Source organism: Coptis chinensis, chromosome 9 (assembly GCF_015680905.1).
Source record: "Coptis chinensis isolate HL-2020 chromosome 9, ASM1568090v1, whole genome shotgun sequence".
NCBI classification, from domain to species: domain Eukaryota; kingdom Viridiplantae; phylum Streptophyta; class Magnoliopsida; order Ranunculales; family Ranunculaceae; genus Coptis; species Coptis chinensis.
The window spans coordinates 22,204,988-22,223,094 of NC_141464.1; the positions used below are offsets into that span (position 1 = coordinate 22,204,988).

Consider the following 18,107-nt stretch of genomic DNA (forward strand, 5'->3'; position numbering starts at 1 on the left):
ATTCATTTATCATAGTATAAGTTAAACATCTATTTAAGTTCAATTGCCATAGTAGTATAATTTCAATTCATTACTCTCAACTGTTTTGTTAGTATCATATCAATTAAGCTAGCGGAAACTTACGTTTAAAAGACTAGGAGTGGAACGAATTCTCTACTCCATTTATTGCATGATTCAAGAGAGTAGATAACTTTGATAATTAAGAGTAAAATTATTATTCTTTACTTCTGTTTATGTTTAATTAGTTAAGTAAGAGTAAATGATAATTCCTAGCTTATCAGGGCGCAAGAACCGGGAGAAAGGAAAATGCATTACTTTGGATGGGATTTAGCTTGTATACCACTTTAGTTCGGAGGATTGGGAATCAAGGACCTTCAGATGCAAAATTTGGCGTTATTGGGGAAGAAGGCATGGGAATTATGCAATCCCCGATCATCATGGGTGACACAAATGAAAGATAAGTGCTTCAAGAACCAACAATTTATGCATGCCCAACTAAGCACAGGTGCATCAAGAACTTAGAGAACTATGCATTACCTGAGAAATATTTTGGTTATAGGAAGGAGATGGAAGGTTGGGGATGGCATCTCAATTCGAGCGTGGGCGGATAATTGGATTCTGGGGACTCCTATTAAAATGCCAATGATTGAAAAACCGACTGGTTGTCTGATGGACTGAGTGTGCGACTTCATTGACCCAGTCCATAGACAATGGAATACGAGACTTATCAGGGAGCTCTGGCCGGACGAATATGCGAAAAGGATCATCTCCATACCTCTTACAGTCATAGCGAAAGAGGACTCTACTTTCTGGTGGCCTAATAAATATGGGATATATGATGTCAAAAGCGCCTATACTATGATGCAGAATTATTGTGAACCAAATAGAGAGAAACTTCCCATCTTATCCAAAATATGGAAACTCAACCTTCCGCAAAAGGTTAGATTTTTTTTGTGGTAGTTTACACATCAATTGCTACCAACTGCTGATTTGCTATGTCATCGAGGTTTCCATGTTGAGTCTCTATGTTCACTGTGTATGGAGGAGGAAGAATCACCGAAGCATCTTTTCCTCCAATGTCCTTTTGCGAGGGCTGTCTGGCTGGGATTAGGACTGTCAGTATTAATATCACACTTCGACATCACCCAGATGAGTGAATGGTTAAACCATATGATGAAATGCCTTGGAAATGCTGATGAGTCAAGAACATGGATTACAATATTGGGTGTTGGTCTCTGGTATATCTGGCACGTAAGAAATGAAAAGAAGTTCTCCGGTACAAAGCAATATCCACTAGGCTATGTAATAAAAGCTAAAAAGATGGCAACAACAATGGAGGAAATTGATGGCGGAAGCAACTCAAACGGTCAAAAGATGATGGAGATTGGTGTCAAATGGGACTGTCCCCCGAGGGGTTGGTATAAACTAAACACTGATGGATCGTCGCATGGGAATCCGGGAGCTGCTGGGGCTAGCTGTGTATTATGAGATGATAATGGAAATTTTATATTGGCCATTGCAGTTCCAATTGCCTATGAATCAGCTTTGATGGCGAAGACTTTGGCATTGAGGATAGGAATCAAGGTAGTCAAAGAATTAAACCTTAACAATGTGGTAATGGAAACGGATTGTAGCATACTACAGCAACTGGTAACTAACAAGGACTCTCAAGTTCTAGCTTTAGTTCACAACATGATAATGGAAATTTGAGATATGATGAATGAGGGGAATTTTTTTCATGAGCTGGAATTATAGGGAAGCAAATTATACTGCAGATGTCGTGGCAAACTTCGCAGCTCATAAGGCTGAAGCGATGGACTGAGAATGCAACACAGAACAATTTGTTCAACTTTCAAGAGCTGGATACATTGGATACCAAAGTTCACTTTTGTGTGGAATGTAATTCCACCACCTTTCTGAGGAGGATGGATTAATCATGATATGTGAAACATCTATATTCCGAGGTTGATTCCATCTGTATCTTTAGCAAAAAAATAAAAATAAATAAGGCATACCATCTGTCCTAGATGGAGACCACCTTTTTTTCTTAGTCACAACTTTTGACTCTAACTTTTAATATTCAACTAGATGGAGACCACCCCCTTGGGCTTTCAAAGCATTTAGATCGCATATGCTAGACTTAAATTTAAGTATACTTGCTAGCATGTCCTTTATTTAGTTTCAATACATTTAATGAGCACGTCATATGCTAGCATGTTGTTGTTGCTGTTAACATCCTCTGCCATCTGACACAAGCCAAGATAAGTAAATCATATGGCAAGTCAACAACATGTTAAGAAAATGTACCGGGTCATTGAAGTTTTAGTTGTGGGAGTCTTCAAAAGATATTGAATGAGGTTCACCATAAATTGTTTAGAACATGGATGAAAGGGAGTCTTGAAGAAAAAAAAGTAGGTTTCTTAGCTTTATGACTTGTTTTGCTAACTCTAGTTGTAAGGAAGAACATTAGAAAAGACTAGTTGATTGAAAGACTGATTGAAAACACAAGCATTGAAAGAAATGACTTGATTGAATGAAGAATAAAAACTTGAAAAAATAACTAGATTGAAAATGAATAACAAAAAGTAAAGAACTTGAATATAAAATGACTTGAAAATAAAATCCTACATGACACTAGAATAAGTCTAGCTGTATTCTCTCATCCTACTTTTGAGTTATTATACCCCTACTTTTATAAAAGACTGATTTGCCTTATCCTATTACATTTGAGACACCTCACCAAGTTTGTTTTATGCTTTATGTTTTTCCTTTTTCCTTTTTGCTTTTGCTTTTTTATTTCTTCTTGATCAAGACAGGTTTTAGAGAAAGTCTTCTTTTGTATCAAAGACATTTATCTCTGGTTTTCTGAGTTGAGGACTTGACTTTCAGCTTTCTGGTTTGGAGTCCTTGACCTTTGACTTTGACTTTTTCAGCATTTTTTTATAGCAGCTTCGAGTCTTCATAATAAGCGTAAATAAAGCTCATTTTGGTGCTAAGACGCATCTTTTATGATAAGTGGTCTGAATTGCTTTGTAACATGAAAAAAACAATAAAAACTATGAGTTGTCTTTTCATTATGTGTAAGAAGAGCTGTAATGCAGTAATGTAAGAGTAATAAAACACACATTTAGAAACTGATCCATCATATAATGAATTATTACTCAAATTCGACCCACCGCTCTCAAGCTCGATGAATCTACTATTCAAGGCCATCTTGTGCTTTCTGCAAAGCATACCATAGTATTTAGCAGACACAACTAACATTTTTTATACCAAACGACTTCAAGCAAAATGACCTCCAGCAACGACCTTACATTAACCATGAATACAACGTCCTCACATGGCTTCACTTAACAAGGCATTATATAGTTGATCATCACTTGATCAAAGCCCAAGGCATTCATTCTGACGTTATACATTCGATTGTTTAGGACGTTATCTAGTTGAACTTTGACTGCTCAACGCTTCAATCGATCTCTACTCGCTCATTCAAGGTCCTAATTTGTTTCATTCAATCAACAATCTACTTATCAAAGTAGCCCATCATATCTACGACACGACCTCTAATGACTCAAGCAACACAATATTTTCATCAGAGAATTGACTCACTATTTCTTCAAGACGTTCACTTGTTCTCTCTTTTGTTCAGCTCGTCACATTGGTAGCTACATTTCAAAGAGTCCACCTACTGTTTAATAATCAATATTGTTTTGCTCAAGGCATCTAATAAGCCACAACTAAGCACCTCTATTTTTTCATGTACATTTTTTACCAATGATGTTTTGGTATACACAATGTTCGATTCCTCACATGGCTTCACTCAACAAGGCATTATATAGCTGATCATCACTTGATCAAAACCCAAGGCATTCATTATGGTGTTATACATTTGATTGTTTAGGACGTTATCCAGCTGAACTTTGACTGTTTAACGCTTCAATTGATCTCCACTCACTCGTTCAAGGTCCCCATCTATTTCCTTCAATCAACAATCTACTAATCAAAGCAGCCCATCATATCTACGATTAGGGGTGTCTCTTTTTAATAATCAATATTGTTTGCTCAAATTTCCGATTTTTTTCATGTATCCGACCGAAATTGGTCAATTTGGGTGTAGTTTTCATGGGCCGATTTTCCGATTTTCGATTTCCCCCTCATTCCTTTGAAAATTCAAAAAAAATGGATCGGTTTGGATATAATTCTAAAATCGATCCGATCCAAAATTTCGAAATTTCGATATTATTGCCAATTTATTTCAAAATATATACTTCTCTCACTATCCACTTGATTAGATCTCGACCGTTCATTCATTTTCTAGTTTTTACTTCAAAAACAAAACAAAAGCATAACCTAGCTCATCACGCTTTACTTCCCCACTTGAATGGGTAATTGGACTCAAATCTTATACTTATATTATTTCAATTTAAATAACAACAATGATATGAAAAAAATGTCATTGAGTCATACAATGACTTTATGCACCAATCCAAAAAAACAAATTCAATAGATAGAATATTATGTAAAAGCTACTTTCCAAGACCATAATCCATTATTTATTTTTTTTGAGACTATACATGGTCACGCTAATTTCCACACATGAAAAAAATCCGATTGAAACATTACAAATACCCGCCTTTTGCAATGCTTGCTATTGTTTGTAGGTTTTTTCTCGTTTTTTTGTTTGTTGTCTTGGATCACTTGTTTGAATGAAAATGGGTTTTCAAATGATCACTAAACAAGTTTCCAAAACGTATTGTTGTTGGTACATTGGTGTTATGGACATGGTTTTCTCTCCCTACAATGTAAACAACAAACTGTCGAATTTAGTAAAACAAATGCCGGTATACAACCAATTGTTGTTTTACGTTCACAATAACATTGGCGATGATATTCCAAAAAATAATTGAAAGTAAAGAGATCTTTGAAAATTTACCAAGTATTCGAAATTTTCGAAGTTATTCGAAATTTCGAAAGTTCGAAATTGTCTATGAAATATATTTTGAATCGAAAAAAATTGGATCGGATTTGGCTAGCATATTAGGTTCAAAAAAATTTGGAAAAATTCCGAAGGAGGTTAATCCGATCCGATCCGATCCGAAGACACCCCTATCTATGATACGACCTCTAACGACTCAAGCAGTGCAATCTCTTCATCAGAGAATTGACTCACTATTTCTTCAAGACGCTCACTTGCTCTCTCTTAGCTTGTTCAGCTCGTCCCATTGGCAGCTACATTTCAAAGACTCCGCCTACTGTTTAATAATCAATATTGTTTGCTCAAGACATCTAACAAGTCACAACTAAGCACCTCTATTTTTTCATGTACATTTTTTACCAGCTATGTTTTGGTATACACATATAAATTAGAATGTGCACTGACTTGAGATACTTCAAAAGAAATAAAAGGTACAAACAAAAATGAGTTTTCATTCAATTTTGACATAATATTGGATGAAGAGTTATGAAAAATAATGTGTTTTCAAAAAAAAAAAAAAAAAAAAAAACATAGTTCAGAACTTCAAACCGCCTTACTACTTTCTCCCCTCATTCCTTTGAGTTACTAGATTCACCCAAAGTTAACACCCAAACACTTGTTTTTGCTCTCCATTCTCACAAGCACCGACCACTAATGAGTTTGAGCTACTAGATTCACCTGGAGTATAGCTATAGCTACTACAACTAAGAGTAAGCACACTACAAACAACTTCAATCTCCACAATTAACTCCTTCGCAAAGCAATAACATGTCAAAGAGTGTATTCCTGCATCGGTCTCAATCATGTTGTTTTTGCCATCGCGCAAAAAGGACAAATTATTAAAAAAAAATTCAAAACCAAATCAGACCACTCATCACTCATTTCACGATTTAGATAATCCAAATAAACAAGTTACGAATGGGTAATGAACCACCTTTATAGGTATGATGTCTCAAATATAAAATTATTTGAATTACTTGTTATATACTTATATTATTTCAATTTAAAATTTATTTTGTTTAAGATTTTGAATATATATATATGTTAGACAAAATTTTGAACTGAATTATGACTCTTGCTAACGGGTTAGTTCTATGTTCATTCTCTTTATGCAAATTACGACAACAAAAAAAAAACAATTGTGCATGTTTTTTTTTCCTAAGACAAAGAGCCCATTTTTAGGAGCTCGCCTAGGGCCACCCAAATCTCAGAGCCGACCCTGGCTCTTGCTGACATAGAGTTCTTATCATTTAATTTTTTTTTTGAGACTATAGATGGTGAATCAAGCCACCTCAAGGAATATCTTGTAACTGCCAACCTCTTTGGAGGGCAGGATCTTATAGAAGCATCCGTTTGTGACCGAAAATGACGAAGAGACCTTTGAGTTGTACATGTGGGCCTTGGCAACACTAAACTTGCAGCAATACTAAGTGTGTGTTTGTTAAATTTTAACTCATAGAAAGGAAAGGAAATAAAATGGGTGGTCCACTATGGAATGGAATGGAATGGAATGGAATGGAATGGAAAGGAAATAATTTTAAATGGTATGTGTTTGGTAAACTGGGGAAAGGAAAGTAAAAACTAGGAAAAGGAATAATCATGTTTGTTTGCAAAAGCTATGGAAAGGAATAATTGTATTGTTGAGTGGAGTGTATTAGTAGTAAGTTCCTATTTATCTATTTCTTTCCTTTCCTTTCCACAAAAATTTTTTAGCTAAAGACACAAAACCTTTTCCATTTGTTTCCATATGAAAAAGCCCATTTCCTTTCCATGGGTAAACAAACGCCTTAAAAACTATGGAAAATGTGGACCACTCTTATTTTCCTTTCCTTTCCATAGTATTTCCTTTCCTTTCCATCATAACAAACACACCCTAAGTCATTAACATGACCTTGGGTCATTAATATGTATTTTTGGATTTGTAGGGGTAAAATTGTAATTTTCTTATTTTTAAATTGTTTGTTGTCATATGTGGGCAGAACGGTAATTGCACGTTAAAGTTCCATTCTATACCAGAAATCCAGAATAGAAAGTTCTATTGTCAACTTAGTTTCAAATGATCACTTGAAAAACCAAGTTTCCAAAAACAATCGTCTTCTAGGATTACTAGTTTCCCCACCCCTAACTGATCAGTCATTCTCAATACGTACGCTGACATGGGTATAGATGGGTTCCGAGGGTTCTGAGAAGCGGTTGTTGAAGTCTACAACCCTTGAAGAATTTAAGAGAAAGAGAATTGGTGTTGATGGAAATTGCTGGCTCTAAGTCGTGATAATTGCTACAACAATTCAACTAACAAAAAGGCAGATGAAAGCTAGCCATACAGCTAAACAGCAAACTGTCGAAGAAAAAATAAGGTTTAGACTAAAACAGGTGATCGATGCCGGTATACAACCAATTGTTGTTTTTTACGTTCACCAAACACATCTGAAACTAAAACAAAGTATTAAATTCGCGGAGTATGCATATGTCTATGAAAAAACAAGAAAATTCATAAGTGAATATCGTGATCCACCAATTGAGGTTTTTCAGGCACCGTACGAGTCAGACTTCCAACTAGCTAGCGTATATGGGATAAAAAGGGGAGATCCACGTGATAATGACGACCAACATCGATTTTGTGTCGTTACTATACGTAGCAGACGTTAATGTTAAACTTCCACAGGCATGTTTTAAATCGGCTAGGTATATATATATATATAAAAGCGGACTTTCACATTGCTCTAAGGGCTGATTTTTGGTAGATATTATCTCCCTACTATGGATAGTATCTCCACAAAAAATCAGCTCAATTAGATGTGTCTAGTCTTGTCAAAAGAGTGTCAAAAGAGTGTTAAAATTCTGGACCCTCAGATAAATTTCTAATTTGAACTCAATTTTTGGTAGGATTAGACATGTTCAAAGGAGTTGATTTTTTGTGGAGATGATCACATCCCTATAAAATCAGCTTTTAGTTCATTATGTAGGTACGTAGGATTGTGTATGTCAATTCCGTATGTCATTTTTGTATGTCGACATAGCCAGCCCGTATATATATATATATACGAGGGGGTTCGGTTTACAATAGATTTGGTACAATACTTCTTACAATAGATCAGGACCGAACACAACTAAAAATCTAGCAGTTTTAAATTTGTGTGAGCTGGCACTCATTTAGCGTGAAAGAAGTGTTTAGCGTGAAAGAAGTGTGTGGGAACGGCTCCAGCCCAAGCCGAGAAAGAAAAAAAAAATAAAAAAACCCCACGTAGTTTTTTTACTCTTCTTCCTCTCTGTTCTCCAGCCCAAACCGAAAAAAAAGTATACTTCTCTCAACCCAATTCACTTTCTCTCCTTCGTTTTTCGTTTAGCTTTGTCCTTTTCATTGCATCGAAAACTACCGTTGCAGTAGGAATGAAGGATGTGATTATGTGAAACTGCTTATTGCGCAAGATGGGTTTAAATACCATTGCAGCAGGAATCAAGGAATGGGCTTAAATATCAGTTGAAATACTAAGGTGGACGATGGGGTGAAGGATTTATCATTTTTAAGTTTCGAATATTTCTTTGGAATAATGGGTTCCAACGTTGTAAATATTTTTTTTCCTTCAAGTTTTGTATTTTGGGGCTACTATTATGTATAATTTTTTATTATGAAGATTTCTTTTGTCCGTGCGCAAAGTATTTGATGAAATGTCATTAAGGATTAATATGATAAATGGGTCTGTAATTTTTTCCAGCTGAATCATTGTGGAATTATATTTAGCTTTAATTTTCAACTGTCGATTTTACAAAGTAATGAAGATAAAGGATTGGAGTACACTTTCAGTAGCCATGGAAATGTTGATTGAATGTTGCTTTCACGCATCTAAATGTTTTGAGCTATATAGATGCATACAGATAGGAGACATTGCTAAACTCAAGGAAATTGTTTCCGAGGATCTTCTCCTTAGAGAGACCACTTGTAGGGGAAACACAGCTATTCATGTTGCAATGCAGTATCGAAGAAAGGATTTTGTGGAAGTCCATCACTATTGCTCCAAGGAGAAACTGCACTACATACAGCGGTAACAGCAGCATCGGTTGCGATTGTTGAGTTTCATATCAATTGTGATGGAGCACTGGACGTGGTAGATAAACAGCAAAAGGACTATGAAACCGGAGAAGTTGACAAGTATCCCAAGCATCTTCTTTTGGGGATGGTTAATAAGGAGATGGACACTGCACTACATATAGCAGCAAGGAATGGACTCTCTGAGATAGTCAAAATTTTAATTCATGAAGATGTCCATAAAAAACTGGTAAGGATGGCTAATAAGGAGATGGACACGACTTTGCACAAAGTTGTGCAAAATCATCATGCGAATTTAGTGAAATTGTTGACAGCAGCAGATCCAATGCACGAATATGGAGCCAATAAATCTGGGAAGACACCTCTTTATTTGGCCGTAGAGAAGGGATATTGTGACGTTACCAGGCTAATTCCAGCCACCTGTCTTTGTTCAGCTCACGGTGGACCTAGTGGTAGACATTGCTAAACACTTCGTCACTACCTATATTTTGCTATGATACCATGAAGGAGATTGCTCCAAATACACAGCTACCATACTAAAATAAAAAACCATTTACTTGACATTTACTTGACAGTAGCAATTACAAGAAATTACTTGAGGAAAATTCAAATTACTTAACAGTAGCAATTACAAGCAATTGCTTGAGAAAAATCCAATTACTTGACAGTAGCAATTACAAGCACTTACTCAAAATCTAGCAAATAAAATGGCATGCAAATTCCAGAAAACAAAAACTTCTCGATACTAAGTTATGCCACCACTAGCAACTAGTCATAGAAATCACTTTGTAGCATCTCCAGGATCACTCTGAGGAACCGACTTTGCTATTTTTGATGTTGCATTTTGAGGACAATTACGGCTGTCATGGTCAGCATAAGTACTTTGCAAGAACGGCACTTCCTTTTGTTTTTGTTTGCTGCTACTTCAATAGGATGCAAATTTCTGCCATGTTTTCCTGTTGACCCATCATCTTTTTGTTTGCCGCCCCTACCTTTCGTTTGTGAAACATTGGGATCTAAAAGTACTAGAGGCGGTTGAACTGGACAAGGGTCCTCCCTTGAAGAACATGGACCTCTGATTCTTCTGGAACATCTTCTTCATCAACATCTTTATCGGGTGTAATTTCCGACATTTGTTTACCGAGTTCTCTTAGACCATCCAAAAATATTTTATAGCTTGCTGGAGTTCGAGATGCAATACACGCCAACTTAGTTGCTTCTTGACACAAATAACCAAGGTTCATAGCATCAACTTGTTCTTGACAAAGAGACCCTTCATTCCCACCTCTCCAAAATCTATTAGCCCCTTTCAGCCATCTTTTATTAATGAGACTTTCAGGGATTTCATAGACATCAAGTTTTGATAACACCTTTAGTATGTGGGCACATGGTATTCCAACAAACTCATAACGATTACATTCACAAATACCTTCACATGTCTGGGGATTCCATTGCACAACCCAATGCTCACTCTCACCATCAGTCTTGCTTTTAATGTACTTCATAGCATATGTAAGTGGTTCAGTAGTAACAATGTCAGCTTTGTATAACTCAGCATTCAGAAATTGAGTCTTAAACTTTTCAAACATCCTTCGTGTATATATCTTGGCCGCATGCTTCAAAATATAACTTCTCCCAGTGACAATACGATTATTTTGTTCTGACTCATAATCTTCTGTTCTCTCATTCAATTCTATAGTCTTCAAAGCTTGTTCATATTTTTGAACAAATTCCATTAAATTAGTGGTGCCTTTGATATGATTTTTGAAAAACCCGTTGATTCCCTCACTACGACCAGTAGTGTTCATACCAGCAAAGAAAGTAGTTTGATTGTACACAGGAACCCATGCCTCACGATCTTCAAATATTCCAATGAGCCAATGATGGTCACTTAATTCATCTTTACTCATCAGTGTGTTCCATCTTCTCTCGAAATCTTCAATCCTGAATGTCCATTTTAAGCATTTCTTAACATCTCCTTTAAAATTTGAGCCTTTGTGGGACAAATGTCCCAACTTCTCACCAAACTTTTTTTATGCCAATAGCATAGCCTATGACGTGTGCTAGGGAACACTTTAGGTACAGCAGCTCTCATGGCCAGGTCCGAGTCAGTAATAATGGAAATATGTGTTTTTCCCCCCATTGCTTCTTTCCAAGTTGTAAATAGCCATATGAAACTTTCCTCTGTCTCGTCTTGTAGTAACCCACATCCAAATTGGATAGTTTGAAAGTGATGATTCACACCGGTGAATGGTGCAAACGGCAGCTTGTACTTATTAGTCTTATATGTAGTATCAAATGACACTACATCTCCAAACTATTCATACGTCATGCGAGACTTAGCATCAACCCAAAAGAAATTAACTGCTCTCCCTTCTCTATCATACTGAATAACATAGAAAAATTGTGGATTCTCAATTTGCCTTCTTTGGAAGTGGTTAAAGACCCACTGAGCATCCCCAACATCAAGCTTTTGCCTTACGTCACGAAGATGATTCCAACAATTACGATTTGTGAAACCAATGAGATCACCTCCAAAGATCGATGTAACTTTGTTAATTTGCATATTTTCCCTCTGAAAAAGTTCCACCATGCCTTTCGCTGCAGCTGGCATCATTCGGTTTTGTTTAAGGAATATCTTTTTAGATGGCGAGACAAATGTGTGATTGTGTTCATCACAAAACTGTCCAACCTCCCACTTCAGTGTGGTTCGCCTAAGCTTAACGTACATATATGCTTTGCAATCTCCTCTTTTTGTTGATGTATTCAAACGTGGTCTCTCAACATTTTCATTTAACTTCTTCTTGTGAGAACCAAAATGTGAGCACGCAAAACCGATATTTGTCACCATGTCACAATGCAACCAAGATTTGTTAGAAGATCTCGTAACAATTGAGAATCCTTTGCTTACACCATATCGTTCATAATATTTCTTTGCTTCTTCAATTGATTTAAAAGTCATCCCTACATAGGGTGTCTCTATGGCATCATCGAAATCCTTTGTAGGAGATCCAATTGTGTTCTTTTCCACTTGGACATAAGATGTTCCACAGTCTGCGACTCCGCTGAAGTTCCCCATAAGCTCAGATTCTTGGTCATGAGACTCTTCCATTTTTTGTAGCAGCTATGAAAAAAAAAAAGATCAACAGAAAATTAATACAAAGAAAAAAATAAATAATTTCTCAAAAAAGGTGTAAGACTTCAATTCATATGTTATCATATTATTGTCTGTAATGCATGATCAACATTGTCAAATGACGTTGACATCAATTAGTTTCCTATAGAAACTAAATATCTTGTTTTCATTCCAAAACAATGAACACCGACAGCTACCAAGAACTATTGTAAACCCATTATTCCTAATATCAATTAAGAAGTATGTAAGAACCCATGATGACGTTGACATCAATTAGTTTCCATAGAAACTAAATATCTTGTTTTCATCCCAAAAATGATTTACAACGTTGGAACCCATTATTCCAAAGAAATAGTCGAAACTTAAAAATGATAAATCCTTCACCCCATCGTCCACCTTAGTATTTCAACCGATATTTAAGCCCATTCCTTGATTCCTGCTGCAATGGTATTTAAACCCATCTTGCGCAATAAGCAGTTTCACATAATCAGATCCTTCATTCCTACTGCAACGGTAGTTTTCGATGCAATGAAAAGGACAAAGCTAAACGAAAAACGAAAAACGAAGGAGAGAAAGTGAATTGGGTTGAGAGAAGTATACCTTTTTTTTTTTCCCTTCTCGGTTTGGGTTGGAGAACAGAGAGGAAGAAGAGTAAAAAAACTACGTGGGGTTTTTTTTTTTTTTTTTTTTCTCGGCTTGGGCGGGAGCCGTTCCCACACACTTCTTTCACGCTAAATGAGTGCCAGCTCACACAAATTTAAAACCGCTAGATTTTTAGTTGTGTTCGGTCCCCGTCTATTGTAAGAAGTCCCCAAATCTATTGTAAACCGAGTATTATATATAAATATATATATATATATATATATATATATATATATATATATATATATATATATCGATGTGTTCAACTAACCATGAAGATCATCTCTACAAAATTCGACTAATTTGATAATGTTTAACTATGTCAAATGATGATTGAAAAATTGTAAAATCTGAGTCGCTTAAAAAAAGTCAAAATTGAGAATGATTTTTAACTAGGTTAGAGATTTCTAAATGAGATGAATTTTTGTGGAGATGTTATCAATGGTTTGTAGAACATATCCACAAATTATTAGCACTTAACTCATCTTGTAGGAGGGTGGTGGTATAAAAAATATGGTATAAAATATATATATATATATATATATATATATATATATATATATATATATATATATATATATATATATATCTTAGAAGTACATACTTATTTTAAGTTAAAATAAGTACGTAAGTAAAACTTCACCTATAAAATGAATTCAAACCTAATTTTTTGTGGATATCATCTAATCACCATAAACATCATCTCTACAAAATTTCAACTCATTTGGAAATCTCTAACTTTCGGCAAAAGATGATTGCAAAAATACTATTTTCTGGACCGTTCGATTTCTTTTTAACGATGACAACAATTTTTAGCTAGGTTAGAGGTTTCCAAATGAGCTCAAATTTTGTGAAGATGATCTTTATGGTATGTAGGTAATATCCACAAAAGATTAGAGTTGAATTCATTTTCTAGGTGATGTTTTAGTATGTACTAGTTAAAATAAGTATGTACTTCTAAAATCGGAATTCTATATACATATATATATTGCAAGTTTTCTCCTGATCGATAGATCACATTTAAGGATGATAACAGATGTGAAAATTTTGACTTCGATAACTTTCGAGCTCAGTCTTCGTTCTAAGTTACAGCTTCTGCACGCCTGTGGTTGTAGTTATATACACAAAGACAACGGAGTGTTACTCCCCATTGCTTTTTCTTGTGGCAGGTCAAGTGATATTCTTAAAATAATAGCTTTTTATCCTAACGAATAGTGATTTTGCGAGGAATAAGAAAACTAAATTATTCTACGTTTAGATCAAAGTTCTACTCTCAATTATCATGCAATAACTTGAGTAAAGATTCGTTCCACTCCTAGTTGCTTAGAACGTAACAATTTCACTAATTTAACAATTAACCAATATGATGAGAGTAATTATTGTGACTATAACTAATATGGTGAAAACTACGATTTAAGATATTCTAATTTAAACTATGACAATTGAATAATAAGATTGAATATGAGAAGAAATTAGGGAGATTTGATATCCACCTTGATTAATCCCTAACATGCTAGTATGGAGTTTGTTGCAAATCCTAATTTTTATGTTTTCACACAAGGTTTAACATAAATGTTAGGTCTTTTTATCTCTAATTATTCATGGCATCTCTAACCAACTAATAATTAGCATGAGAGTAAGTTGAAACCCATTCTCATGGTGAATAAATTACCCTCTAGAATTGAAGCTCTTTAATACAACTATTTTATACTAACACATCAAGTCTTCATCAAAGCTTCAATCAAACCCCTCTAATGGAGGTTTAGCTATGGTTTATTAGACTATCATGGAATACATAAGAAGAAGAAGACATAATTAAAAGAATACTTGTATTGAAAATTGACTTGTGTTGTATTAATGGTGGCTAGGCTAATAAAACATAAAACTAGGCTTAAACTAAATTCAATAACTAATGGGAGAGAGAGATAAATTAATTAACTAAGGGTTGAGATATGAGAGGGGAGAGTTAGAGTTTTGCCTTAGCCCTCTTTATAGAAGAGAGGGCTAGGTTTACAATTTCGTGCATGGGCCTTAGAGCTATGTTTTGGGCCACTAAATCAAGCCCAAAACCTAATTACTTAAGTCCAAAAATGGTTTATCTGCTGGAAATTATTGCAACAGCCTTTTCATCCACTTTTACTCCTCTAATTAGATCAAGGCCTAGACCATTAGAAAGCTCTTTCCGACCGGTCATTTTGACATATAATAGGCCCCATTATGAGGTCTGAGTTCAAAGATATGGCCTGCGGAAATTCTGTTGACTTTTATGTTCTATTTCTGCCCTCGTTGACTTTGATTTTTCAGCTTTGACTGGGCTTTCAAAAGGCTTTTTCTCCTTGAAACTTAGACTTTACCCATAGAACTTCTTATCAACCAACTTCTGCTCCTTTCTCTTGCAAAAGTGACATATTTATTCATATAATTGATTTAAAGACCTGAAATACACAAAAGTACGTAAACAGTACTAACTCTTATTTATAATAAACATAATCGGTATATATGTAATGATATTAAGGGGTTAAAACTACAGTTTTGAACTCTTATCAAACCACCCCCAAACAGCATTTTGTTTGTCCTCAAGCAAAGATGAGAAATTAAAATAAGTGACCAAAAATAGAGTTCTAACTAATCTCATTTCGCCGAGTGCGATTGCATTGGCCATATACAATAAGGTCTTAAACCACTAGGAATTCTCTAGTGGACGACTTATAGCCTCGTGAGAGTTTTACAGAGAAGATACTCACAAACTTTATTTATACTACAACGACTAAGAAATAAAATTATTATTTCCTTATTTATTTTCAGATATCTATACATCTCACTAGCAATGAAATAAGAATAATCAATTCGAAACCTAAGCTAATATGTGCATAATAATCAATCATCTACGGATACACATATACATAATGAACTATGCTATGAAATGCAATAACATGTCCATTTATGAAACTTTGGAATAGCGTCCTTAAGTAGGTCCTCACAAATATGTCAAGAAAAAAACACTCTGATTTTTTCACTCCAGTGTGCAGTGGGCACACTTTTCCTCACAAACTCAATGACATACAAGGAAGCCGAAGTTGATCAAACATATTTGCCACTTACTATCACACTAACCTATTCATAATTGAGTTATAAGTCTTTATTAGGTATTGTGGGGATTAGGTGATGGTTTAAAGAAGGAAGGAAATGGATATTCAAAAGGATATACAAGTCTGAGATAATAGGATCTTCACAATATGTAACTAGAGAAAACCTTGTTCTTACTTTGCTTCTACACTTTGTTTCCATCCTTAGTCATTTTTTTATTTTTCTTTTGGCTTTTGACTCCTTTGATTATGTTTTTGGAGTTTTAACTTTTTATTTTATTTATTTCTTTTTTTATATATTTTTCTTTGGATGATTTTTTTTTTTTTTTTGAAGCAACTAACAAATTCTTGGTTTTCCACAGGTCTTTTCTTTTTATTTTCTTCATTTTATCTCTACTCTTAGACTTATTCAAAAATAGGTAGGCTGATTTTATTTTTATTTTGTTTTTGTAAAAGTGTAAAGGATTTGTGGTTTATGAAAAAGCTAAAAAAAGGCTCAGAGGGGAGACTAGCGAAAAATAATTTCATATAGGTTTGAATTTCAAGCTATATCGATCCAAAAAGGGCCTAAATTCTTGCTTAAGATATGATATAGTGATCAAGCAAGTGGATGTGTGATTTCTCTATTCAGAATTTACTTCTCCCTTGTGTCATTACTTAGATATTTCGCTCATATAAGACTTTTAGGCTATATTCTCACAGGATTTGTAGAATAAGTACTCTAGCCTAGATTTCAGAAACTTACTGCCAATACAAACAGAGATGCTCATGCAATATATTTATGGAAAGATGCAATGACTATTACCTACATATTAACCTAAGTTTCTAAAAACTATTATAATTTAAGAGCTAAAGTGAAACTTCTAGACTGCTATCATCACAAAAAAAGAAATAGTACCAATATTCATAAGTGCATAGTATAAAAATACTTAGTATTAATATATATCCTAATAGGTGCCTTAAATTACACGTGTTTCTATGCCACCCCCAAACAAAAATATGCTTTGTCCTCAAAGTATAGAAATAAAAAGGATAAAAAATACCATGAAAACGCGTGAAAATTTTGGAGCACCTGCAAAACAAATTCAGAACATACTAATATAGGTAAAGAAAAACAAACGCAACTCTATATGAGTTCCACCCGTTATGGGAATAACAAAAATTAAATTGCTTGGGACATAAGTAGACACTAACAGAAAGTAAAACTTACCTTATATCCAACACTAACCGTTGTCCTCCCCTTCTATAAAGAAGTGAGGTTCCTTTGCATCCTGCCAAGCCATGATAATTTTGCCAGGCCTCACGCCATTTATCATCTATCTTTGCTAACCTGTTAAGCGCCACTTGGTCAGATGGGGTGTAAGGGGCAACCCAATTAGGTTGTAGCCTCCACCCCAGCCAAATCATTGCACGAAAAGAGCATATAATGCAATTGGTGGGTCTCGCAATGTCAACCCCAACCCAATCCGTGAAACGGGTACAGAACTCAAGAAAGAAACATAGCATTATGTGGCAAACCAAGACAGGCATAAGAATGTATTTATACTTAATACTATGAGCTCGTGCTAAACTAGACACTAAGGTCTTGGGAAGGTCATATAGCATACGTCCCTCAGCAAGAGCAAGGAAGACGTCACAAGTGGCGTTATTCGCAGAAGAAAAGCACCATTCTTCTAAGATATTCAGCATGATAAAGAATATAATAGAGCCCATGTTAAGGGACAAGCTACCAAGGGCTAGGATATATTGCCCTTGGTCCTGTACACGAAAAGTCCCCGCCCCATAGGTCGCATGCAAATACTCGTAGTTGTAGATGTACATATTATCAGCCATATAGCCCCATGAGTTTTAGGCAGCATGCATAGAAAGTCCAATAGCAAAGGCTAACAAGAACTTGCTTAAATCCATTGTTACATCATCAATGGTGACAGAGAACACTTGTTCCCCATCTGGTCGATAAAAGAATTTACAATTATCATATAAATAAGCAGTAAGTTCAGGAGAATAAGATTCGTCAGCACTTACCATTAGAGGTTGCCATCCTGACTACACAATCATGTTGTGGAACCAGAACCCATAGGTGTCACTTTTGAGCAATTCTTCAAAGGACTGCTCCAATATGATTTGAGGAGATTTCATAGAAAATAAACATACTACTGAACTCCTGGAAGTGACTGCAAAAAACCCCAAAAAAAAGAACTGGAGGTATGTTGAAGTAAG

At 35.2% G+C, this 18,107-nt stretch overlaps 2 protein-coding genes across 2 annotated transcripts; both read right to left on the minus strand.

Annotated features, from left to right (window-relative positions):
* Nucleotides 1–10,048: 10,048 nt before the first annotated feature.
* Nucleotides 10,049–10,933, minus strand: LOC147475210 (protein FAR1-RELATED SEQUENCE 5-like). The gene has a single exon (XM_086585320.1). It carries the CDS (start codon nucleotides 10,931–10,933, stop codon nucleotides 10,049–10,051), a length of 885 nt encoding a protein of 294 aa, XP_086441446.1.
* Nucleotides 10,934–11,340: 407 nt separating this feature from the next.
* LOC147475211 (protein FAR1-RELATED SEQUENCE 5-like) lies at nucleotides 11,341–12,135 on the minus strand. The gene has a single exon (XM_086585321.1). The coding sequence runs from the start codon at nucleotides 12,133–12,135 to the stop codon at nucleotides 11,341–11,343; it is 795 nt and encodes a 264-aa protein (XP_086441447.1).
* Nucleotides 12,136–18,107: the final 5,972 nt, after the last annotated feature.

Bases quoted from the DNA above. Each gene is read 5' to 3' on its own strand.
- LOC147475211 (XM_086585321.1), bottom strand. From the start codon at position 12,135: ATGGAAGAGTCTCATGACCAAGAATCTGAGCTTATGGGGAACTTCAGC.
- LOC147475210 (XM_086585320.1), bottom strand. From the start codon at position 10,933: ATGAGTAAAGATGAATTAAGTGACCATCATTGGCTCATTGGAATATTT.